The 22,801-nt window shown below is 39.9% G+C and overlaps 1 protein-coding gene across 3 annotated transcripts in view; it reads right to left on the reverse strand.

The window, feature by feature from the left end:
* Window positions 1–22,801, reverse strand: part of sona (sol narae) — a 172,296-nt gene that overhangs the window by 48,947 nt on the left and 100,548 nt on the right. For all 3 annotated transcript variants that reach the window (XM_019041957.2, XM_019041946.2, XM_019041966.2), the window contains exons 3-5: window positions 17,663–17,726; window positions 13,920–14,140; window positions 2,667–2,753 (exon numbers count right to left, since the gene is read on the reverse strand). In XM_019041957.2, coding sequence (XP_018897502.2) covers window positions 2,667–2,753; window positions 13,920–14,140; window positions 17,663–17,726 — 372 coding nt within the window. The remainder of the gene's footprint in view (window positions 1–2,666; window positions 2,754–13,919; window positions 14,141–17,662; window positions 17,727–22,801) is intronic.

Genomic DNA, 22,801 nt, shown 5'->3' on the forward strand with positions numbered 1-22,801 from the left:
CATGAGCCCCAGAAGCATGGATTCATATGGAAAACAGGGCTCACATGGTAATTGATGTATGCCTTTCCGGCAGAGGGGCTACAAAAGCTACGCTTAGAGATAATTCAGGGTGATCCAAAAGTCCCGAACCAACCCTTCAGTCCGTAGCGATCTTGCAATTTGTCTTGAAATTATGAAGCATCTAAGAAATTGTGTTCTTTGTCCTGAAAGAATTCACAAAATTTCAGGTCTTTGTCTAAATTCAAAATATCACAGGTGTGATGCTTGTTGCTGGTGCGGGTGGTATGCGGGACTTCCGGATCACCCTGTTTATTCTAGAGATCCCGCTCTGCAATCTACCCTATAAAGTTATTTAAAGTCAAAGTTATTTTCGAAAGTTGACGATCAGATTCATTTACTGATGACTTATGACCCAAAATTTGAGCAATTGGTTTAGCAATCGTAACCCCATCTGTAAAAACTCGCCTCACAAAGTGCTCACCCCGACGCCAGTCATCATCAGGCGAAATGAATTTATTTCATCCGTCTACAAAACGCCTGCAATAATCCGTGTAGGCAATCAGCATGGCCGCAGAGCACGAATAGTTGCTCTATTGGATTCGCTCCATCTATTAGTATACATAAGTTCCTCCAGCACAGAAAGTTGCTAGTTCTCCTCGTGGCTCTAGTTCACTCAATTTTTGAGGTATAAAATTAGATAACTCGGTTTTCTGGTGATCCTCATTCATGTAATACTGTAGCAAAACTGCCTCTATGCTACCTACTTGGATCTAAATTCGAAATTATAGTGGAGCCAAAAGAACACTTAATCAAGTCCTGATCGAAACTGATATTAAAAGTTAAACAAATGTCAAGTCTTTAATGACTTTTCTGACGTGGATAATAACCTGCGGCTCACGAAATCGATCAACCGTCGCACAAACTGATGCTGTGAGGTATAGCACTGCTTGGCCGAACGCAATAATTATTCTCCTCGTTACACGAAGAGCTGTGATGCAAGATTGCGTGGTCTCATGGTGTTTATTTTTGTTGGTCAAAATACGACGAAAGTTCCTGCATTTTTTAACCAATTTCTGTATGAATCTCTATAAATGTAATCAAAATAATCTACAGCTGCAATGAGATCTACCTGAAAAGGGGCCTAGGTCCATTGAAACTCATAATCGAGCAATTGTTACCAGAGCATGTAGAAGTGTTCCACGAACAATTTGGGACTAAAGAGACCCAAAATTGTGCGAACAGACCGGTATTATGGTTGCTTGAAGTTTCTTGTGAAAAAAATGTAGTTTGGAGAAGAACCTGTGTGGGCTTTTAACATGCCAGCTGCTATGTGTTCAGGGTATACTATTTTTGGATTTTATTGCAACTTTACTCCATATACTGGCGCCAAAATAAACTCGACCGATCTATCTTTATTTTTTTAGACCATCGACTCAATAAGAGGGTTTTTCGTTGAATTTTATAAAAATCCGATTTTTTGACCCAACTGGCCAAAATCCCTCTACTGAAAGTGGCCCGCAGTCCCGCACTGAAAAAAAGATTCTCGGCGTTTTTACCAAGGTCCGTTGGTACCTCTACCATCTCACTTTTTTTACCAATTATTGGTAATTTTACCAAGATGGACCGGTAAGCTTACCTAAAAACCGAGATTTTTTTTTCAGTGTGGAGGACCGAGGCCCCAATTCCCGCAGCTAACTACTAACTAGCAGCATACTAACTATTAATTACTATTAATATCGATTTTTTATTGAAAGTTGACAACCCCACATGAGTATATCACGCATCTGACTATAACACCGAAGTAACGCCAACGGTTACACAACGTAGCGTTACCAAAACTCACGCAACTTGCACCGTCGAGAAGCGATGTGTATCGATAGTGACTCTGATTATCTTATCCATCTCCTACGATGTATCGAATATCGATGTTGTCGCGTGAGTTACGATATGTACCGCTACACGGGTGTAAGCAATCATACAAAAGCGTGCTCTTGTTTTCATTTGATTCGCATTTGATGTTATGATGGACTGATTTAGTGACTGTGTCATTCGATAAATCGATGGTTTCATCCAGAACAAATGAACTGTTCTAATGTCGATTGCTTTTCCACATTTTTAAGGACGGTGCACTTTAACGGCGATATATCGCATTACGTATCCACAAAATCAGTCCATCAGATCGCTATTCCGCGTATGTATATCCAGTTCTGTTGAGCACCCGAAGTGAAATCTGATCGAAATTTTAAGGAAATCTCATGGAACTGAAGGGAAAATTATACCAAATCATGTAGTAAATCATCGAATCTTAAGTCTTAAAAAAATCGTATCGATTTTTGAGGAACGTTCGATGATAAATGTGATCGAACTTTAAAGATAATCTTATTTATATTTGAGAAAAATCGGATCAAATTTGAGAAGATTTGATCAAAACTTGAAAATATTCTAAAGAAATTTCCAGGAAAATATGCATGACATTTTCGGAAAATCCATTCCATTTCATAGGGACCTTTGATTAAAATATGATTTCAAGTAGCTTCATCCCTTCAGCAACAACCAATGTCATCAGCCGTGCGACTTGACAAGGCCCAATTTGTTTTTTCATATGGAAAAATCCTTTAATCTTATCCAAGTTGTAAATATAGTTCGATCGAGAGGATGAGACTCACCATTAAATAGGTGCCATCATGTTTATCCCTATGTAGAACTATGGCAGCCTGAGACTCCTCGTCTTGATAAGCTTCCCCCACATACTCCTGTGAACAGATCAAAAACATAATGAATGAGAAAAAATTATTGATAACCTATGAGAACCAAAAGACTGTGATTAGACTGTTATGGCTGAAGAGAGAGGAGAGGAAAACAAGGGTGGAAAAGTCTGGTTATCAGAACCGAAATTCCGTTTTTACAGAGTATCCAAGTTTTCAACCGTAGAAACTGAACTGAATTACCCAAATCCTCTCATCGACCCGCTCCACTGAGCGCCGCCTTAGTGTCGGAAGTCAAATCGCCTTCACTCCCGTGAGTATGCAACACGGACATCCACAGAGCTCGAATAGTTGCATTCAGGCGTTACAACGAGATCCGTTTGGTATCCGTCGCATGTGACGCTAACCGAAGCTCTGATCGTTTCTTTTACAACTTAACTTGATTCCAGCGCTGCCTATTGTTGCAATGAAGTAAACTATTATTGATTTTTATCGCAACATTGTCAATTTTCCAAGAAATGCACTATTTAAATATATATTATAGCGTTACTGGCCCTTGAAATCGCAAAATATTACGTATCCAAGCGTTGTTCGTAGATATTCCTTTAATCTACTCTAATGAGTCGTCCTTTACTTGGGGTTTTTTGTTTGTTTCTTTTTCTTTGAGAAAATTATCTTTGACGTCTAGGTACAAACTTTCAAAATTAATTATGATGAAATGCTCGGAATTCGGAGCAAAACCGACGACCAATCGTCTTCCGAAAATATGAAATGATAAGTGCACGAACACTTACCAATGAATGAAAAATAGATTATACAAATGTTGTCATTTGTATTTTTGTCATTTAACCAATGTTAATAGTAGACGCATATATCTTGTTTAAGAATTGATTTCCAGACTTCCCATCGTGTAATTCGTTTTCCTCGTGAAATTTGAAGGAGATAATGTGTTGCGTGGAGCTGTAATTCACGCATTCCGTCGGCAAAAAGAAGAATAAACGGTCCATACCTTCGCATTGTAATATCTGCTTTTCTAGTTGGATAGCGTCTAGCGAAAGGGATACATGAATATCTCTTGGTGATACCCTGTAAATATGGCTGCGATAGGATTGCGCGATTGACCCCTTTTTTACCTTTTTGGAGATGCAAAGGATTGGGCGAATTTTTCTGGCACTGAAAACTCACATGTCTGCGGGAATATTCAATATTCAACGAGGAAGCCTTAAGCTGGCAACCTTGGTAGTTTGTGGTAGATATCTAAATCGTGGAAGACTGTTCATTCCCTCATCACTTACGGGCATGTCTCTTTTCGATGGATAGCCCTCGCAGAACAAATGACCCAGAGAGCTTTCATGGACATTTAAAAAGTAAACTAGGGGCCTGGTCGCTACGCGGCGGCCAACCATTCAGAAAAACTACACGTAAAACATCGTAGAACAACCATATTCAAGTTTTTTAAGAGATGAATGGATTCAAACCCGACGGGTGTACTCGAAAGAAATGTATATTTATATCTGGTTGCAACGTTTTGCACCATTTTTATGTTTTATTTTTATAAAAGCTGCACATACTTTTTCTGAAAAGTGTCCGCGAATTTGACTAAGTGATCTCAAATAAAAGCATCGCGAAATTTCAACGCGATATTTTCGTTAGTTCTTTTTTCTTTTAATGTAACCAAAAAAAAAAACTAAATTTCATCCGAGTTTCTAAATTGATACAATGAGGATACATATTTTCCCTTCAATTATGGTAAGAACTGGAGCAGAAAGTCAAGAATGATGAAACGCAGTCCTACAGCATTTCTCCAGTCTTGTAGGCGCTAATCTGCGTTACACGAAAATTGACCGCTGACTGCACTGCGTTTGGCGCAATGCGAGAAGTATTCATGCAGTCGCGTAGGCGCTACCGTGCCGTTTGGCGCAATGCGTGAAGTATTCCTTCAGTCTCATGGGCACTAATATACGTTTAACGCCGGCCGTGTTGCAATGTGTTTGGCGCGATTATACGAACTCGCGTTAGAATCAACGCGTCACCGAATAATGAAGCTTAGAAGGCCCACGTTGTGTTTTGACGCCGTATAAGCATTCCAGCGTTGCCTCGTTTCTCCCGATTGAATACTTTTTTGAAGAAAAGTTTGGAGAGTTCTTCATATCCTCGACCATTATTCAATCTTTTCACGTCATATATTTATCAGCAGAAGGTAAGACATCGATGACTTGTCGACAAACTAACCTGAACTAGCGTTAACTTAAAAATGCGTTTATTTTCCAATTGTATCCTGTTTTGCAAAACTTCTACCTTAAAGTCACTCTATTTTAAATTCGCGCATTACTGCCGCAGATCTTAAGGTTTTTATTCGCGCAATCTTTGCCTTTTTCGCGCAATCCTCATATATTTTCTTACACTATTCGCGCAATCCTGGATTACCGGTAATTATGTCCTACAATATGAATGAAGGCAGTGGAGGGCAGTGGGCTGATTATTGAAATTGATGGACAAATCGTTAGACACAGGAAATATGGAGCTATCTATTCTGTATAGGTGGAAGCGGGTGGTTACAATAAACAAAGAAAATAAATCATGGACAAAGTAACGGCGACCCGCGATGATTTTTTAGATAGTCCATCATTTTCCCCCTTCGTCTATCACATCCACCCGTTCCAACCAATAGGATCACTTCATTTTCTCTTTATTGTCTATTGATTTTTCCATCGATTTTCCATTGGCAAAAGACGAAATAAACGGTTTATGCCTTCGCATGGATCTTTTTTGGTTGGATAGCTTTCAGCGAAAGTGATTCATCTCAGTAACGTCATTTTACCAAAATCTTCGGGGGGGGGGGGGGGGAGGAAGTGACCTGACTTGACCCCTATCATGATACCTAAGAGAGAAAAATCAAGTTTTCAGCAAATCTATCAATTCCTCCCGTTTATCAATGTCTTTTGCAACCAGGGGGGGAGGGGGTTCCCCTCTGCTCCCATCTAATGTCGCCACCGATTCATCTCATCAATATCTCTGGCTGATACTCTATAATCAAGTCCTGCGACATGACTGAGGGCTCCTGACAGTATGGTTGACTTGATCTCGTCAGTATTTCACGCTGTCAAGACTGGAGATGATGATTGGTTTCACGGGTTGACATCTATGACGACAAAAGTTCAAGATGCAGCCTTCGCTTGGTCTCGTCCCTGAGGTTAACCCGATTCCTTTGGGTGAACGGTCTGCGAGAAAACGGAAGGTTGTGGATGGTTGATGGTTTTTTTATTATCGGTGGATTAGAGCGATAAGCTTGGTTAATACGTCAGCATGGTCATTGGCTTGGCTGGCATTTCGCGTGGGCAAAGAGCGTCACTTGTCCGGCGGCGAGGCGTCTAGCTCTCGGTCATTTGGATGTTGGTAACGCTGCCAAGTTACCGATAAAATTTCTTTTTAAGATGTTTTGTTCTAAAATGAACCCAACCCATTGGTTCTTGACACAGAGTTGTTGGAGTCAGGGAAATCTGGGCGGAGTCAGGAATGTCAGTATTTTTAGCAATCGACGATATTTTACTTATTTGAAATGCAGGGACATTTTGGCAAATGTAGATAGAGTTTTTTTTCGGTAGGACCAGAGAAATATCAGGTAATTTCTGTGTATTTTCAGTGTAGGAAATTTAAGTTTTCTTAATGACATCGAAGCAATTTTAAAGAACTAACCCAATTCAACTGCAATTGCAACTTCACTTCAATTGCAGCTAAGGATCTCTTGCGAGAGGGCATGAAGTCGTTAGACAATTGTTCGCGTAACAACGTAACATGTTTTTTGGAGTCGAAGAAATTTTTTTTACTGAAAGATCAATCTGCCGTTGTGAAACAATTTTTAAATTTGAAATGAAATATTTTTGATTAAGAGATAATCAGCCTTGTCATCGGATGAAAAATGTGATCCCCTTTGAATTGAGAAAAATTTCTTTTAAACGAAGAAAAAATAATATCACGTCAAAAACTTCTATGTGAGCATAAATAAAGAAATCTTCTGCATCGCAAAATTTTTCTTCAAATCGAAGACAAACGATCTTCCTAAGCTTAATTCGCGTTTTTAACCTTACTTGAGTGCGAATCAGGAACGGCCTCTTGTCCCTTAAATTTTCATGTACCAGTTATGTGTTTTGACGGAAATGTCAGAGAAGTCATCGCGAAGGCCCATCGAATCATTCTCCATTTCTGTATGAAAATCCTACTTTCGTGATGAGCGGAGATTTAACGGGACGCGATGTTGCAACGAGGATTTGAAGCGAAGGTGACGCCGCGCCGCGGAGGCGGAGGCGGAGCACAGGCCAATGAAACAGGCAGATATTGTTTGCCGATCACTGAACCAGAAAAACGGACTGTTTCTCTTTTTTTCCACCTTGTTTGATGTTTCTGTTAGGTTTTCTCTCGCGTGATTTCCACAAGCCGCAGCGTCATTTTTTCAAACAAATCCATCCTCAACAACCGCCTGAAAGCCGCTCGTGTCTCGTGTCCGATTTCTCACTTTTCCGCAGATCGCGCGCAACTTTCGGCAAATAACTTGAGCAGTATCTTCTAGAGTCCCTTTATACTGAGAGTCAAGACAATTTAAATCCATTTCTGATTGGTTCCCGTATTTTAGGCCTCCACAGTGTCACAAACGGGAATAAAGATTACATTTTCACCAATTGCAAAGATTATAATCTGGATTGGACCAGGGAATTACGGGTTCGGCAAGAAACAAACGGAATGAGAGGAGGAACGGACAAAGGCATTTGAGAATGGGCCGATCAAAGATTACAAAAAACCAACAAAACCGTTCAATTTCTGTAATCTTTATTCCCGTTTGTGACATCCATGAGCCGAATTGTCTTGACTCTCAGTATAAAGGGACTCTAGTCAATGCGACTGTCGCCTGTTGAATTTATGAGGCACCGCTCTTCTTTTTGATTAACAGAAAGGCCTTGGTAGACGATCAAATTCTGGATCCAGTTCCCTAAGGGTGCAATAAATTTTCCCCGACCCGGCCGTGGTCGGTCACATGTGAAAAAGAGAAGAACCCGAAAGGGTATTTTTAGATCGGAAAGCCGGGAAAATCGTGTTTTTACTTGCAAAACTGCAGTGAAAATCATATGTTTTTCGCAAAATCGCGGAAAAAAACACGTGTTTTTCGCAAATTTGCGGCAATTCATACGTACACAGTCTTTCAAAAGTAATTTTTTTGAAATTTCTGAGGAAAAAAGGGTTATTAAAATGGGAAGGGCAATTTGAAAAATGGGATGGCAAAGAACTTTCGGCATCCCTGCAATTCCCATCCAAGTGTCGGGAGTCATGTTTTCAATGGCTTCGATGTTGCGTATTCAAAATTTGAAGGCGCCTCCGCCTTACAAAGACAAGACTAATGAGTTGACTGTAGCGCCTTGATGCAACTATTCGTGTTCGAAGGTTGTGCGTGTTGCATGTTCAAAATTGAAGGCACTTTCGCTTTCTTCTCTTCTGTAAGGATGCGCGGGACTCTACAGTTGTAGCACTCTAATAATAGAGTATACCTATATACGGAGAGCATTACCAGTTAGGAACAAGAGGCCTAAGAATCTAAGGCCAATAATTTAATCGGTCCTTCCTACAAAAAAACCTAAGCGCCAGAAATTAAAAAACGATAAAAAAGAGTTTTGTCTAAATTGAAAAGGAATTATTTTTTAAAACCGTGCACTTCAATGGCATTTCAACCCAATACCTACTTTAACGGATTTACCTCGAAACAGTATTGTTAAAGGAAATGAAAGGATTGACAACTACATACTTCATCCCACACTGCTACATTACATGCCAGTAGGTGTCGAAACCTTTATATGAATAACTATTTTCACCGTAGCTCTATGGAACGTGTAAAAATCTCCTAATGAGATTTATGAGGGCAGCAAGGGAAATGCCAGAAATGCCTGGCATGTGTCTCTCCCGGTAGGCGCTCGATGAACGGGTTTGTTTTGATTCAATTCCAATGTATAGAACTATACAGCTATACCCGTGAATAGCTACAGCAAACGGAAGTAGCTAGAAAATGGAGCTTGAATAATTATCCTCTGCTCGAGCATTGACTCCACTGTGCAATGCGCACAGTGTAAACTCCATATTTCCGTTCATCGATGCGTTGCGTAGGTATCTGCCTCGGCGTAACATGTGACGTCACTAATTAGGTGATTCTCGTCTTTAACAATAAATTATAATGTTTCGTCTATAATTTAATAAATTATAACAAGAATAGAGAATTCAGGTGTTTGAAATTTGATGAATTTCGTGTTTAAGTGGAAACTACCGAGTGAACTGAACACGAGGATACCGTTGGTTCATGAATTGAACGATTATTGGAGAAGATATGACAAAATTATCTGATCTGCTAAAATACTTGTGTTTGAATGGGAAATTTCGCCAGATGACGTCACAAGGCGGTGCATTTTCTCACTTCTAAATCTTTTTTTATACTATTTCCCATATTAGAAAAAAATTATTAAAAATAGAGTGAAATCAGCTCTTTAAGCACTTTCAGATGAAGCTATGAAAAATTTACATGCAAAAGTCTCCAGTGGACTACATTTTGCAATCAGGAACTACAATTTTTGACTTATCGGTAAAAACACCCACGTGCGTAGGGAAACTGATGGTACATAGGTACGTTGTTTCTAAACTGAGCCAAAAGTTGTAGCTCCTGATTGCAAAATGAAGTACAATTTAAATACAGTCTTTTGGTAAAAAATTTAGTTGAAATGGAAAATCAAGTCATGACAGTCGCCGAAAAACAGGAGGCACGCTGAGAAACATTTTCTAGTTCATAATTCCCAGACGAGAACTCTTTTTGAGTCAACCGGAATTCTAATGAAAGTGACAGGACGTCTCTACGCAATAATAGTAAAGCCGTTTGAAACAAGAGGATCATCTGTTGACACAACCAGAATTCTTGACCGGAAGGTATCAATCGGAATTTCCGTTTTCCAACAAACAATTTCTCGCCGTGCATTTAATTCATACTTTTCATTAATTTGTTTTTATTTATTTTTTTTTAAAGAAAAAGTGATCAATAGTATTTCATCTGATGGTATCGAAGTCTTCTGATACATAATCACTTCATTTTCGGAAAAATTTATCATGAATCATAGCCAACTGCATTCCAAGTTCCCTAACTTCCTCTCAATTCTCGTGCCCTCCTCTCTAAAGATGAACTTCAAATTTAGCGCCACAAGTATTGGAAAAATTGGCACATTGCGTTTGTATTTTTCGCCTTAGCAAAATTTTAACGAGGAGACCATTAAGGTCCAGTTACACGATCAAATTGAGCCATCAAATTGGGCCTCTCATCGGTCGCATTCTGAATGCGACCAATGAGAGGACCAATTTGATGGCTCAATTTGATCGTGTAACTGGACCAATACGTTAGTAGTGCTGTTCAGTTCATGCATCCGATGATCCGACCCACCGTTAAACGCTTCTCTCCCGAAACGGGTTTGCTGTACACAAGAGACACGCCCAACTGAATTGACTTTTTCTCAGAAAGTCGCCCTAAAATAAGACTGAGCATATCGTGAATGTCTAAAATACACTCACTACTACGTGGTGTGTATGACGTGTTCTAAAATTGTCTGCGTCGACTGGCACCGTTTTCCTTGTCATCGGCAATCGGTTTTGCGGAAAGAGAGAAACGTAAATAAACTAACCATCTCGCAAATTTTATAAATTTTGTAATACTCTGTTTTAATCTCACTTATGATTTAAATTAATTTTAGGTATTTGATCTTGCCTCCTGTTTCCTCATCTCAACATGGAGAAACAAATGCTTTGTAAGGAATGAAATGATACGTGAGCAAGAGAGATAAAACAAATCGTGAGGTTTTTCGTTTATTCAAGCTAGGTTTGTGCGTCTTTCTTGGATCACTTCCAAAATATGTCCACTTGGTTTTAGTATACTATGTCTGCAATAGACCCATTCCAAGAAGAAAACACCCCTTTTAAACGAACTGCATAGTTTAGAAGGCGTCTCTCTTTTTAGAGAGCTAAATCCTCAGTCGATGGAACAAACCATTTAGGCTGAAAGAATTGAATTTCAGTTCATTGAAAGTTCAGTTCAACGAACTCACCGAAGAACTGGTTATTATTGGACATGTTCCATGTGAACCCAAGTTGTCCCTTCGTAGACCTGAAAGTCACTTCTGTCAACTGGAGCGGTCATATCTATGGACTGAAGCATCGGTCCCTGGAACCGAAAAGTGCCTGCTGCGTTATTATCATAAATGATGTTTTTTTCTTACTCTGTGTGAGTTTTTTTCAAACAAATTCACTGTAAACTGAGTGGACATTTTCGAGAGACATTGCAAGGAAATTGTGAAATGAAAATTGAAGAAATGTCTGAAATACTTGTCACGCAATGACGTGCATTTAAAGGATGATTTGAACCGCGTTAAACAGAAAGGAACCAAGCGACATAAGGTATCCCCAAATTTAACTGGGCAATTTAATTTTTTACACGAAAACGGTCGTGCGGATTTTCGTGCAAATCAGTGAATTTTCTCCGTAGTACGAAGCAAATTCCTTAAAATTTTCAAAGGGATCCGCCTAAACGTTCTCTTGTTATTTTAATTGCCCAATTAAATACGGCAATAGCTGATGTGGCTTGGTTCCTTTCTGTTAAACGCGGTCCATTCGAAGGATGATTTTTTTACTCCGAGTGAGTTTCTTTCAAAACAAAATCATCAACCGACGAGACATTATCGAAGGAAAATCGCAGGAAAATCACGTTACTTAACCACGTTGGAAATGCCTGAAATACACTTTACACAACGGTGTACTTTTAAAGACCAAACCCTAATGCATCAGGATTCGGCCTTTAAATGCTCCGTACGTAAAATAACAAGGAGACCTTCTAATTAAGCCCCGTAAATCAGACCTTCAGGTATACAATCTCTTCTCCGCGGTGAACGGGCCATGTTCTCGGCGTAGTCGGACTCCGAAACCGATTTCGGGGCGATCGAAAGTGGGTTAAAAGCTGGCGTTTGAGGGATATCCCTTCCCGGGCGTTACGCAAGGGCGCGGCTTTACATAAGAGCATCGCGTGTTGCGTCGCCGGAGCCGGGTTCGCTCCACATAACTTAATTAGATCATATGGACGTATTTCTGCGCAACGGAACTAAGTGCATTAAGACGTGAGCCCTGTTATGCACGTATTCTTATGGGTCTCAGGGCTCATGTCTTAATGCACGTAGTTCCGTTCGGCAGAAGTACGTCCGTATGAACCCGACTCCGATTCCGACTCGGCTATTGTCTTATTTTCGTCGGCATCGGTCGGGTCGTTTCGTTCGATCGTCTCCGTCTGTCCGATCACTCGAGGAGTCATGATTCTCAGCCGCGGTTTTGCAACCGGAGCGGCTTCTGTAGCTCTGTCCGGACGCCGCACGATGGATCGAGTCAACAGGAGAGGTCGGACAAAATTTGGAAACTTTAAACGCTTATAACTCCGTTTTTACAAAATTTTGAGGTTCTGAAAGTGGTTCCATTGGTTTTTTCATGAAATTTCCTTGCAGAAATACTCCTTAAAGTTTAAAATGTGACGAAATAAACATCAAAATTTGCAGTTTTAGTCAAAAATTTCATGTCCGACCTCTCTAATTGACTCGATCCACCGTGCGCCGGCGCCGGTCGCCGCAATTCATCTTCGATCGTACGCGGGGCGCTAGAGTGGATTTGTTGAAGGCCAGACGGTGACGTGGTCTGGACCGCCCTTTAGCCGAAAAAGATCCCTAGAAAACCGTCATTTTTCGTGATTTTAAAACATTTTTCCTGCCAGGAATCCCCTCCCCCCAACTAGAATTTTGGACAATATCTATGTAGTATTTTGCTATGCAACTTTTCAACTGCACGCGGGGCTCCAGTGCGGGTTTGATGAAGGCCAGACAGTGGCGAGGTCTGGACAGCCCTTTGGCCGAGAAATGGACGTATTTCTGCCTAACGGAACTATGTGCATTACGACATGAGCTCTGAGACCCATGAGAATAAATGCATAATAGTTCACATAGTTCCGTTCGGCTGAAATACGTCCAAATATCCCTGGAAAACCGTAATTTTTCATGTTTTCAGATTTTTGTTTACCCCTAGGACCGTTTCTCCCTCTCTCTCCCTGTGTGAGAAATTTCCGACCAAAAAACCCCCCGTGAATGCATCTATGCAGTATTTAACGATGTAGCTCTTCAATCGTACGCTGGGCTCCAGAGCGGATTTGTTGAAGGCCTAGCCAGGGCCAGTGGCGAAGTCTGGACCGCCCTTTGGCCGAAGAATTATCCCTCGAAAACCGTCATATTCGAGATTTCCGAACATTTTTGATATCTGGAACCCATTCTCTCCGCCTCTCTCCCCCATGATACTTCTTTGACAAGAAAGCTCGCGTGAATGTATCTATGCAGCATTTTAGTATGGTGCTTTCCGGAGACTTCAACGAAAGTATAGGAAAGTGAGACAATTACTAAATTCTGACCCAGTTTGACTACATTTGCAATAAGGAGCCACCATTTCTGGCAACCATTGTTAATATTGCATTTCTTAAATCAAAATTGAGAATATTTTACTTCCTCATCGTGCCTAGAGTGAAATCTGGGTATGAGGAAACATATCCTGTGTTGCTCGGTCCCCATAGCCTGTATACTTGTCAAGCGGATCTAGATCTAGATCATCGTAAGTCGCCGTCTTACCTTTCTATCCTTTCGTTAAAGTCTCCAAAGAATGTTATCAACGTAAGCTAGAGGTCTCTCTCTACGGAAGGTCACACATAATAGCCAGGTCACCGACTAGTTACATATGAAGTGGTCAATGACAATGATGCCAAATTTGGAGGAAAAATATGTATACTTTGCATGGAGTTGAGCCATAACTAAGCAGAACTTGGCAACTATCTAGCAGGAGGGAACTTGTGAAGCGGATCATCATAAGTCGGCGTCTTACTTTTCTATCTTTTCGTTAAAGTCTCCAAAGGACGGTAGGAACGCAACATAGTCTCTCGTTTTGCGGAAGGTCACGATAGTCGGGTCACCGGTAAGTTGCCAATGAAGTAGTGAAAGACAAAGTTGCCAGATTTTGTTCATAAATTCGTACAATTTGCATGAAGTGCCTCCGGGAAATGAGCTTAAGTTAAGCGCAACCCATAGTAATTATTCTGAAGGCGGAAAAAGGGAAAAGTGGTATACTCACGTGAGGAAGCTCGGTGTAGTTGATGCTGCCGGTGCTGTTGGGCTCGGCGGCCCACATGCGGAGCTTGTCTTTGAAGAGGCCGTCGGATTTGCGCAAGGTCAGCTCAAGGTCGCGCCCGAAAGCCTGCAGTTTCATGACCCTCGACTTGTCCTCCTCCGGCCGGACCCCCGCCCCCCGCCGCCGCCGGATCGATCTCACTTTGACCACCTCGTACTCCGGAACTGCAACACACACACACCACACATATTATACACAATTTCTCACGCACACAACGACGACAGCTTCCGACTTCAGATTACGTTATCCCCTCCCTCCTCTCTCCTTCATCGTCAGCGGCGCCTGAGTTCAAGATTTGCCGCCACCGGCGGGGCAGCTTTTTCTGCCACACAGTTGCCAGTTCTCGCTGAAAATTAACATACACCATATGACTAGATGAAAAAAATAGCACTATCTGGCAACAATTTTCTGTCATTCGCTCTGTCCTCTTATCATTTCGCTGTCTTTTGGCGAGCTTGACAGTGACAAGTTGACCGGTACTTTTTTGCCGGTCGCTTGGATGTGTTTAGTCAGAATCAGCCTAATTGACTCGTACGTTGCCTGCTTTCTTCTTATATTTTATTTCTTGGATGGAGAACGATACAGATCAAAGCTTTGAAAGGAGGGGTATCGATAAAGGGCCGTTTTGGGGTTCTCTCTTGCTGAAATTCCTTAACTCAACGATTTTTTGCTCATTGAAGTTACGAAATGCATCATAGTTTGATTATTTCCGGGTTCTAGTCAGATCTAATACTGGCCTGAACATGGATCTGAAGGCTGATTTTGGCAAAAAAAAATCAGATTTCTTAACATTTGACCGCAAACCCGCACTTTTCACCAAAATTCGGCCTCTAAACCCATGTTTTGGCCAGCGGGCCGATTATTGAAATCTATAGACAAAGCTACAGACAAAGAAGACAAAAGGGATATGGAAGGATCCTATTGGTGGAAGCGGGTGGTTGCAATGGACATGGGAGGTATGTAATAGATTAACTGACGTCAACCTTGGAGAAACCCTATATAGTACACTATGGGGTCTTTTATTACAATTAATATTAATTCTTACAAAATTATAAATCTAGACGTTGCTTACTTCTCTTTTGAAAAAAAAACTGTATAAATAAGAAAAAATAAAATAAAATAGTAATCATGTTAGAAGATCTGGCAACATCTGATGCATTTAGATTGATTCTGGAATCTGTTTGTTAAAAACATCTTTCATTTAACTCAAATGTTTTTGTCTCGATCTCATTTGTCCTATTAGTTATGATGCAACCATTTTGGCAGAGAATGTTAAATTTTACATCCTGACCATTTTTGACATAAAAAATGCTAATTATGTGAACATCACATAATTTGTGATCAACTTTTTTGTGTTGAGTGAATGTTTGATTCCAATTTTTGTACGTGAGAAACTGCTCATCTGTCAACCATGGTGTAATTTTATGTAATATTTGTTTTTAAGGAAAGAATACTTTTAATGTAAAATTTAAATATCGTGCCCGAGTATTCAGGAAGTAATTTTTTTACTGACCTAACCTAAGGACTGGCCAGTTGCTTGTATTTGAAAGTTTGTTTAAATAACTATTTTGTATGAAGCAAAAAAATGAATACGTGTCGGAATGCCACATTTTTTATTTCAATATTAATGAAGGTATTGCTATTGCCCTTCAAAAACTGACACAAGCCCTGTCATGCATATTTTTAAAGGTTTTGAAGACTCCCAATGGAGATAGTTCCATTGTCGTCATTTCCCGAACAAAAGAGCGTAACTCAATTCCAAGGTTGCAAAATTGACTCTAACAATTTAATTTTTTACAGGAATGTACCGGCGCAATTTTTGTTAACCTTTTGCCTTTCTTTTTGCATGGGATAAGAGGAAAAATCAGAAATTTTTTCAGTTGAAAAAGCCAAAGATTCTCCTTGTAAAATGAGATTTGCAAGAGGGAATTTGGCAACATTGAAATGTAGTTACGTTCTTTTGTGAGGGAAACGACGGATTGTGTGTATTCTGTCGTGCCTTAAGGAAAAACGCTGTATGGGCATTCGAATGTTGCCAAATTTCCTCTAAGAAAATTTTTATTTTTTCAAAAAGTTATCACTATTTTTTCCTCGCAACTTTTAGACCCTTTAGATCAAATTGCGAACAAGATTCTCTGAAAAATCGAATGAAAAATATTCATCAGAGTTGCCACAGTCAGGGAATACCGAGAAAACCGAGAAATGTCAGGGAATTTTTAAAAAACAGGGAAAACCTGGAAATGTCAGGGAAAATGACAAAAAATGTTAGGGAAAAGTCCTATAGTCCCCATTTTTTTGCTTACTAAGAAAGGTTTGACATTTCGAACAACCAATTTGCCTGAAAACTATCATGTAATTATGTCGTTTTCACCATCTGGCATATCTTCAATTGTCAGGGAATTTCACCAAAATGTGTCACGGAAATCAGGGAAATGTCAGGGAATTTCATCTTCTGAATGCTGTGGCAATCCTGATTCACACATTTTTTCTAAGATTTGTGATTTGTCGAGGGAAATTTGGCAACATCTGAAGGCTCATAAGGCGTTCTTCTTTAACACGATAGTATTCTCCTAAATGGAAGAAATGCTCCATATTCTCTTTCGATCCGTCAACCTTGACCCGTGTCGCGAGAAAAATGCATCTCGCACATGAAATGTCTCTGAGGGAACTGGATCAAGGCCACTCCGTGCTCGAGAGTTCATGATTCTCAATTCGTGTCTGCGATTACATCCGATCCTACACCAGTCACCGTCCATCTAGTCATCGCAGGGCACGACCGATGAGAGAAGGAATATCTGTAGATCACCTCACGTTTTTGTTTTCTCAGTTTTTTCTTCTTCGTCGAAGATCTGTATTTTTTCTCTCTTGGTAATTTTTGAGACGGCGAGTTTTTACTTTCTCCCCTTCTTCTTCTCGTAGAAATTGATTCTGTTTGGATTTTGACTTCGAATTCGTCGCTCTTGTCGTGAAATCGTGCTTCGATGCTTGGAGCTCGTAAACGAAAATCTTAAAAATATTTCAAATCACTGAAAAAAGTTCCGCAATCTCTTTTCAGCAAAAAATATTCTCCTGGAAATGAAATTTTGTATTTAAATCTAAGTTAGCTCCTTTTTGCCCCAGGAAATTTTCTCTAAACCATACTGACCTTTTTCTTCTTTATTTTCAGAAAGCTGGAAACATGTTTTCTTAACTATTGTTTTCGTTCACCACAGGTTTTCAATCTTACTGTATTGATATGAATCAAAATCTAGATGGTAGATATCGATTGCTGAAGTGCGACACCATGTATCTTCATAGCTGTGTTTCAAAATCGCCATAGCTTGAAATTTCCACGGGATATTCTGATAATGAAGGACAAAAATCAAGGAAGTTTTCAAGAAATTAAGTTGCCTAGATCTCCAATCACAAAATAAATTTTGACAGGAAATCTGCAACGTCGCAAACGGAGTTACGTGGTTTCGCACCTTGACGAGAAGGAAAGGATTCTTGCAGTTGAAATCCATAGTTAGAATGGTGATTGATCAACATGCCACGTGTCATTTAAGTAAAACATGCACATTTGGGGATAGTGGTCGTTTCAAAGCACAAAAATCTACGACGTAACCCGTTATGATATGGATGCTAATATCGTGGCGTTTTATACATATAATTTGGTAAATTTGCCCGGATTCATGCAATGGACTCACCGTCTGCGTGAAGGTTCACGTGAAAAACGTTTCTGAGATCATGTGTATCCATATGGTGGTGGATCTGCAACAGTCAAACAAAAATAGATGTAGAACATTGTTGTATGAATGTCATAAAAGGTATAATAGGTACTTCCGAGGTAACACATCATGCTATGGCATACAACCTAATTGATGAGGAAACCCATCATTGATATTCTTTTACGTTTTTTGTTGAGCTTGGCAACTGTTTATCGACTTCAGACTTCAAAACGTGTCTGTATTGTCAGTTTTCAAAAATTCGGATGTTTGTGGTCTAAACTGCTCTGGTTCAATCATTCGATGAAGTGGCAGCGTCGTTTGGATTAAGAAATTTGTGAAACTAACAAAAAATACGGATTTCAATTTATGATGTAAAAGATTTCATATCTCATTTGATTTTTTCAAAGAAAAAGTGATGAATTCTTGGAATTCTGATTGATTTGTTCCCTATATCGTCGATGAAGTTCAAACAAAAAAGTCCATTTGTCTCTCATTAATAAAATAAAATAACAGAGAGATTCTGAAACGTAATTAGGATCGAAATATCTGATTTATAACTTTCACCCTCGGAGTTAGGTAGCCTGCAAAATGTTAAGGACGTTTCACATAACACGCACCATTTACGTTACAGAATGTATCAGGATATTTTTTTTCGTAATTCTAAATATTTATCTACTGAGCGTTCCTTTCTAAACTACTTTTTTCGACTGCACACGGATGACCGTTGTGTTCTTCATCGTGAGGCAGCATATCAAACTGATTTAAGTCCGTGAATCTGCAACCTCTCTACAGTAACACATGAGATCTTATAGCACGTAGGTAAAATACAACTCTTTTTGAGGGGCATCCATTTCAAGTTCACCGAAATGTCATATATTTTTGTACCTTTATCTGTCGTAGAAAAGTCAGACTTAGGAGTTGGAGGATCCGAACATAACACCCCTTAAAAGCTCAGAAAATCACATTTTCTGGGGAGGACTTTCGGTCGATAAGGGTTTCAGACCGCAGTTCCTCAAATTTCCTTGGGATTCCTGACAATCCTGGGAAATTGCAGGAGATGATTTATTATTCTTCTTTTTTTCTCTCTTTAGGAAAAAAACTAGTCCCCTGGAGTTTCAGACCGCAGTTCAGAACTCCTGAAAATCGCAAAAAATGACATTTTTTGGCGAAGGTGAGTGGATGAAATTCGGTCCATATGGGTCCAGACCGCAGTTTTATTCCTCGACTTTCCTTGAGACTTCTCCCAGCAGGGCCGGATTTAGGGGGTGGCCACATGGGCCGCGGCCCATGGCGGCAAATTAGGGAGCGGCAAATTTTGCAATTTTTTTAAATATAGGTATAAAAAAAATCGGATTCAGAAAAAAAAATTACAAATGAGAAAAGCGTCTTTCGGTTTTCGGCGACACAAGAAAACACGCAATTTGGCATGGAGCGACGCGGCGCAGAGAGCAATGAGGATGAGGACTTGAGATGAAAAGGAGAAGTCCCTCAGCGCGGCGCGGCGGTTGGCATGTAACACATATTAGCACCTGCAAGACTGCATGAATACTTCACGCATTGCGTCAAATACAGTGCGGTCAGCAGCGCAGCGGTTGACGTGAAACGCATAGCGCCTACCAGACTTCATGAACACTTCACGCATTGCGTCAAACACGTATGCGTTCAGGGGCGGTCGGCGTGAAATGCATAGCGCCTACAAGACTGTAGGAATACTTCACGCATTGCGTCAAACACAGTGCGGTCAGCGCGGCGCCGCGGCGGAGGTCAAAATTATTATTAAACCACATTTATGTTTGTTCTTGCATAATTTTTACGTCTATTTCTTACAAATGGAAGGCCTTGTTCACACAGAGATAGGTTTACGGAACTTAACTTTCGCGCAAAGTTCCGTGAACTTTTGCCAGTAGTGTTGACAGAGCTTTCGCAAAAAATGTGTGCAACACGAGTAAACGCGTTTTATGCACCCCTCCCCCCCTCCGGCACGTTCACTTGATGGTTTTTATTGATTTCAAAATGAATGAGAAGGGGGCGCCAAAATACAGGCGGCCCATGGGCGGCAAGTAGGTAAATCCGGCCCTGCTCCCAAGTCCAAAAAACCGGTAACACACTAATGGCCTTTGAATAAAAATGGCCATTTAAAACGGCCAAAGCAAAATAGATGTCTGTGGAGGAGAGAGTATTATTCAGTCCTAAACTTGCTGTTTCACATGGTTTGAATCGAATTTTGTCAATACCTAAAGTCAAATGTGCTAATTTAACACGGCCTTAATAACCCCCTCCCCGTATGTCTCTTAAGTGCAATGTACAGTTTGAGAGAGTTCCTGTTTGAACATTCATGATTCTATGTTCAATTTGGCATCCGAGATAAAGAGAGACAAAAATAATTTTTTCCTGGCTTTCATCTACGAGTAGCATCGCGTTGTGAACAATTGCAGCGGATTCAAGGTTATCAACCTCATTAGGCTTTCATCTCCTCTACGGACAAAAATCAGCCTCGGAGACGAATTACGCTATTCTTGATGGTCTCCAAAATGTCTTTCTTTCTCGCGATAATGCTCAAGAAGCGCTTTGAAAAAGTAAAATGTACTGTTTGAAATTGTAGATTGGGTCTGTTGCACGCAGGAGATACAACCATGTGAATAGACTAGGTAAAATCACACAAAAATTCTGATTGGCACATAATAAACCATTAACTTCTATCTCTTGCGCGTAATTTGTAACACGGTTTTTCAAATTCCCTGCAGATTTTCCAGTCGCTGGTGACCAGATTAGCTGGAAAATAATGTATTAAAACTTGCTGTAAAAAAACAATAGCGTCACAAAATTTTTCTCGCGAATAGTTGCAACCGTTTTTGAGCGGTTTCTCCTCCATCTTATTATTGCTATGCGTTACGAAGAAGAAAAAAGCTTAAAATCAATAGAAATCATACTTGAGGAAAGTTGAAAACAGTTCGTAAGATTATTTCTTCATTTGGTATTGGTTTTCTTGTGTCTCTCTTTGGGCAAACATGATTGCTGGCTATTAAGAAAAACTGCTCGCAGACGTAGTAGATAATTTGGAAAAACGTTTTACAAACGATTCAGATCGCGCGCTGAAAAGTTGATTTCAGACTTTTTCAATTTGTCCGGTATGATTTTTGTGCCACCTTATTTACAAAAATTCTATTTACTGGCTGCAAACCTTGCGTATACAACTGATCTGTTACGAATTTAATCGTAAAAATGAGAGTGAATACTGAATTGTACTTCATAGGTTTTCACGACTTTTTTAAGGTTGCCAGTAATAATATCCGAATAAGATAATTAAATTTTATAATGTAATACATTGCTTTTCCGATGTAAATACTAAGTTCAAACTGACAGAAGACCATGAACCTATAATTCTTAATTTTTGCCATGTATGCGGATATTTACTTTAAGTAAGTAGAAGATAGTGACTTTAGTTCCGTCACGAGTGTCGAGCCCCGATCCCTTTTAATTCATGAATAATTTATATTGATAGCCGATTCATGACATGACCTGCGCAGTAAATTTAATTAATTCAACTTCAACTGAAATGAAATTAAGCAACGTAACCCACGCATTACGTAATTTATGCGGACAAATCCCTTCCCTCGACAGATAGTGTCAGTTGTTACCTTTGTTTCATACTCGGGTTTATCGCCACTAAAACAAATGTTGTCGCGGAAATGGTTTTTGAAAGGTATGGTCAGCGCATATAATGAATGGAGGTCACGTATACTAGTGCAATCAACGGAGTCATTTCGTCAGGAGGAATTAAATAAAATGGAAAAAATTAGTCAGCTCGGTGAGAACGAATCCATTTGAGTTCTTATCAATCTTTTTATGGAATGGTGCAGTCTCGACTTTTTTTTGGAGATTGTTGGGTCATTAAAAAAGTCATTAATCCGTGTATAAAACGAGAACGATAATTTGCATTTTTGATTAGTTTTTAAGTAATGGAGCAGTTGCCGCAGGCGCAGCAGTTGTCAAGTTGCAATGAAATTCTAGAATGCAGGATGAAAGTATTCATCTTAACCTCCCACTCTGGGGAAAGAGACTTTAATACCGAAAACTGAGAAACAAACTATTTGTCCCATTACTGAAAGAAATATATAATAAAAATAAATAATAAAAATGAACACACCTAAAGGAGTTATGCAAGTCTAGTAATGAGAAAAAGCGCTCGGAAAATGTTTGACCATTTCGGGAGAATTCGGATAAAATTCATAAACCTCCTCACTCTGTAGCGTCGGATAAAAAGTCAATGAATACCTTTGTAACTTATATTCTTAAAGATCGTAAACTTTTAAGAGTGAAAGGCATATTGCCGTACATTAATAATCGAATATCTTAAATTCAACGTAACAAAACAAGAAAACATCCATGAAATCACCAAATAAATGATTTTATGAGGACGATTTAAAATTTAGTCCGCTCCTACATTTCTATCCTGCGTTAAAGTCTTCAACGGAATCATACATGCAAGTCCAGAGCCAATACTCTTACTTTTAAAAGTATTTGTGAAATGCTAAAACTGGCTGGGATTTTTCGAATTTCTATCTTGCGTTAAAGCCTCTAACAGTGGAATCTTGTGTCTGTAGCGAATACTTGTGCTTCACAAAGTAAACACGGGAAAAGTAAAATTCCGCCGGTATTTTCCGGTAACTCCCTCGTATAGTTCCCATTCCCGGAAGTGGGAAAGTTCCCTTCAAGATCCCCACAGTCGCACAGTGGATCAAGTCAGTTAGAGAGGTCGGACATAAAATTTTTGTGCAGAACTGCAAATTTTTATGTTTATTTCGTCACATTTTGAATTTTAAGGGGTGCTTCTTGAAGACACTTTCACGAGGAAACCAATGAAACCATTTTCAAAATTTCAAAGTTCCGATTTAACGGAGCTGTAAGCCTTTAAAGTTTCCAAATTATATCCGACCTCTCTCATTGATTCGATCTACTGTGAGTCGCAACTTTGGAGACGCGAAGGGCGAGGTGGCACCGTGAGAAAACGAAAACCGGGTTCCACCCGGTACCGTCCACTCAACTGCATTCAAAGCTCCTCGATATTAACACCTCGGCCGCCGCGGTCGACAAATCGGTGCCCTCATCGATGGCGAA

Source organism: Bemisia tabaci, chromosome 5 (genome assembly GCF_918797505.1).
Source record: "Bemisia tabaci chromosome 5, PGI_BMITA_v3".
In the NCBI taxonomy this organism is placed as follows: domain Eukaryota; kingdom Metazoa; phylum Arthropoda; class Insecta; order Hemiptera; family Aleyrodidae; genus Bemisia; species Bemisia tabaci.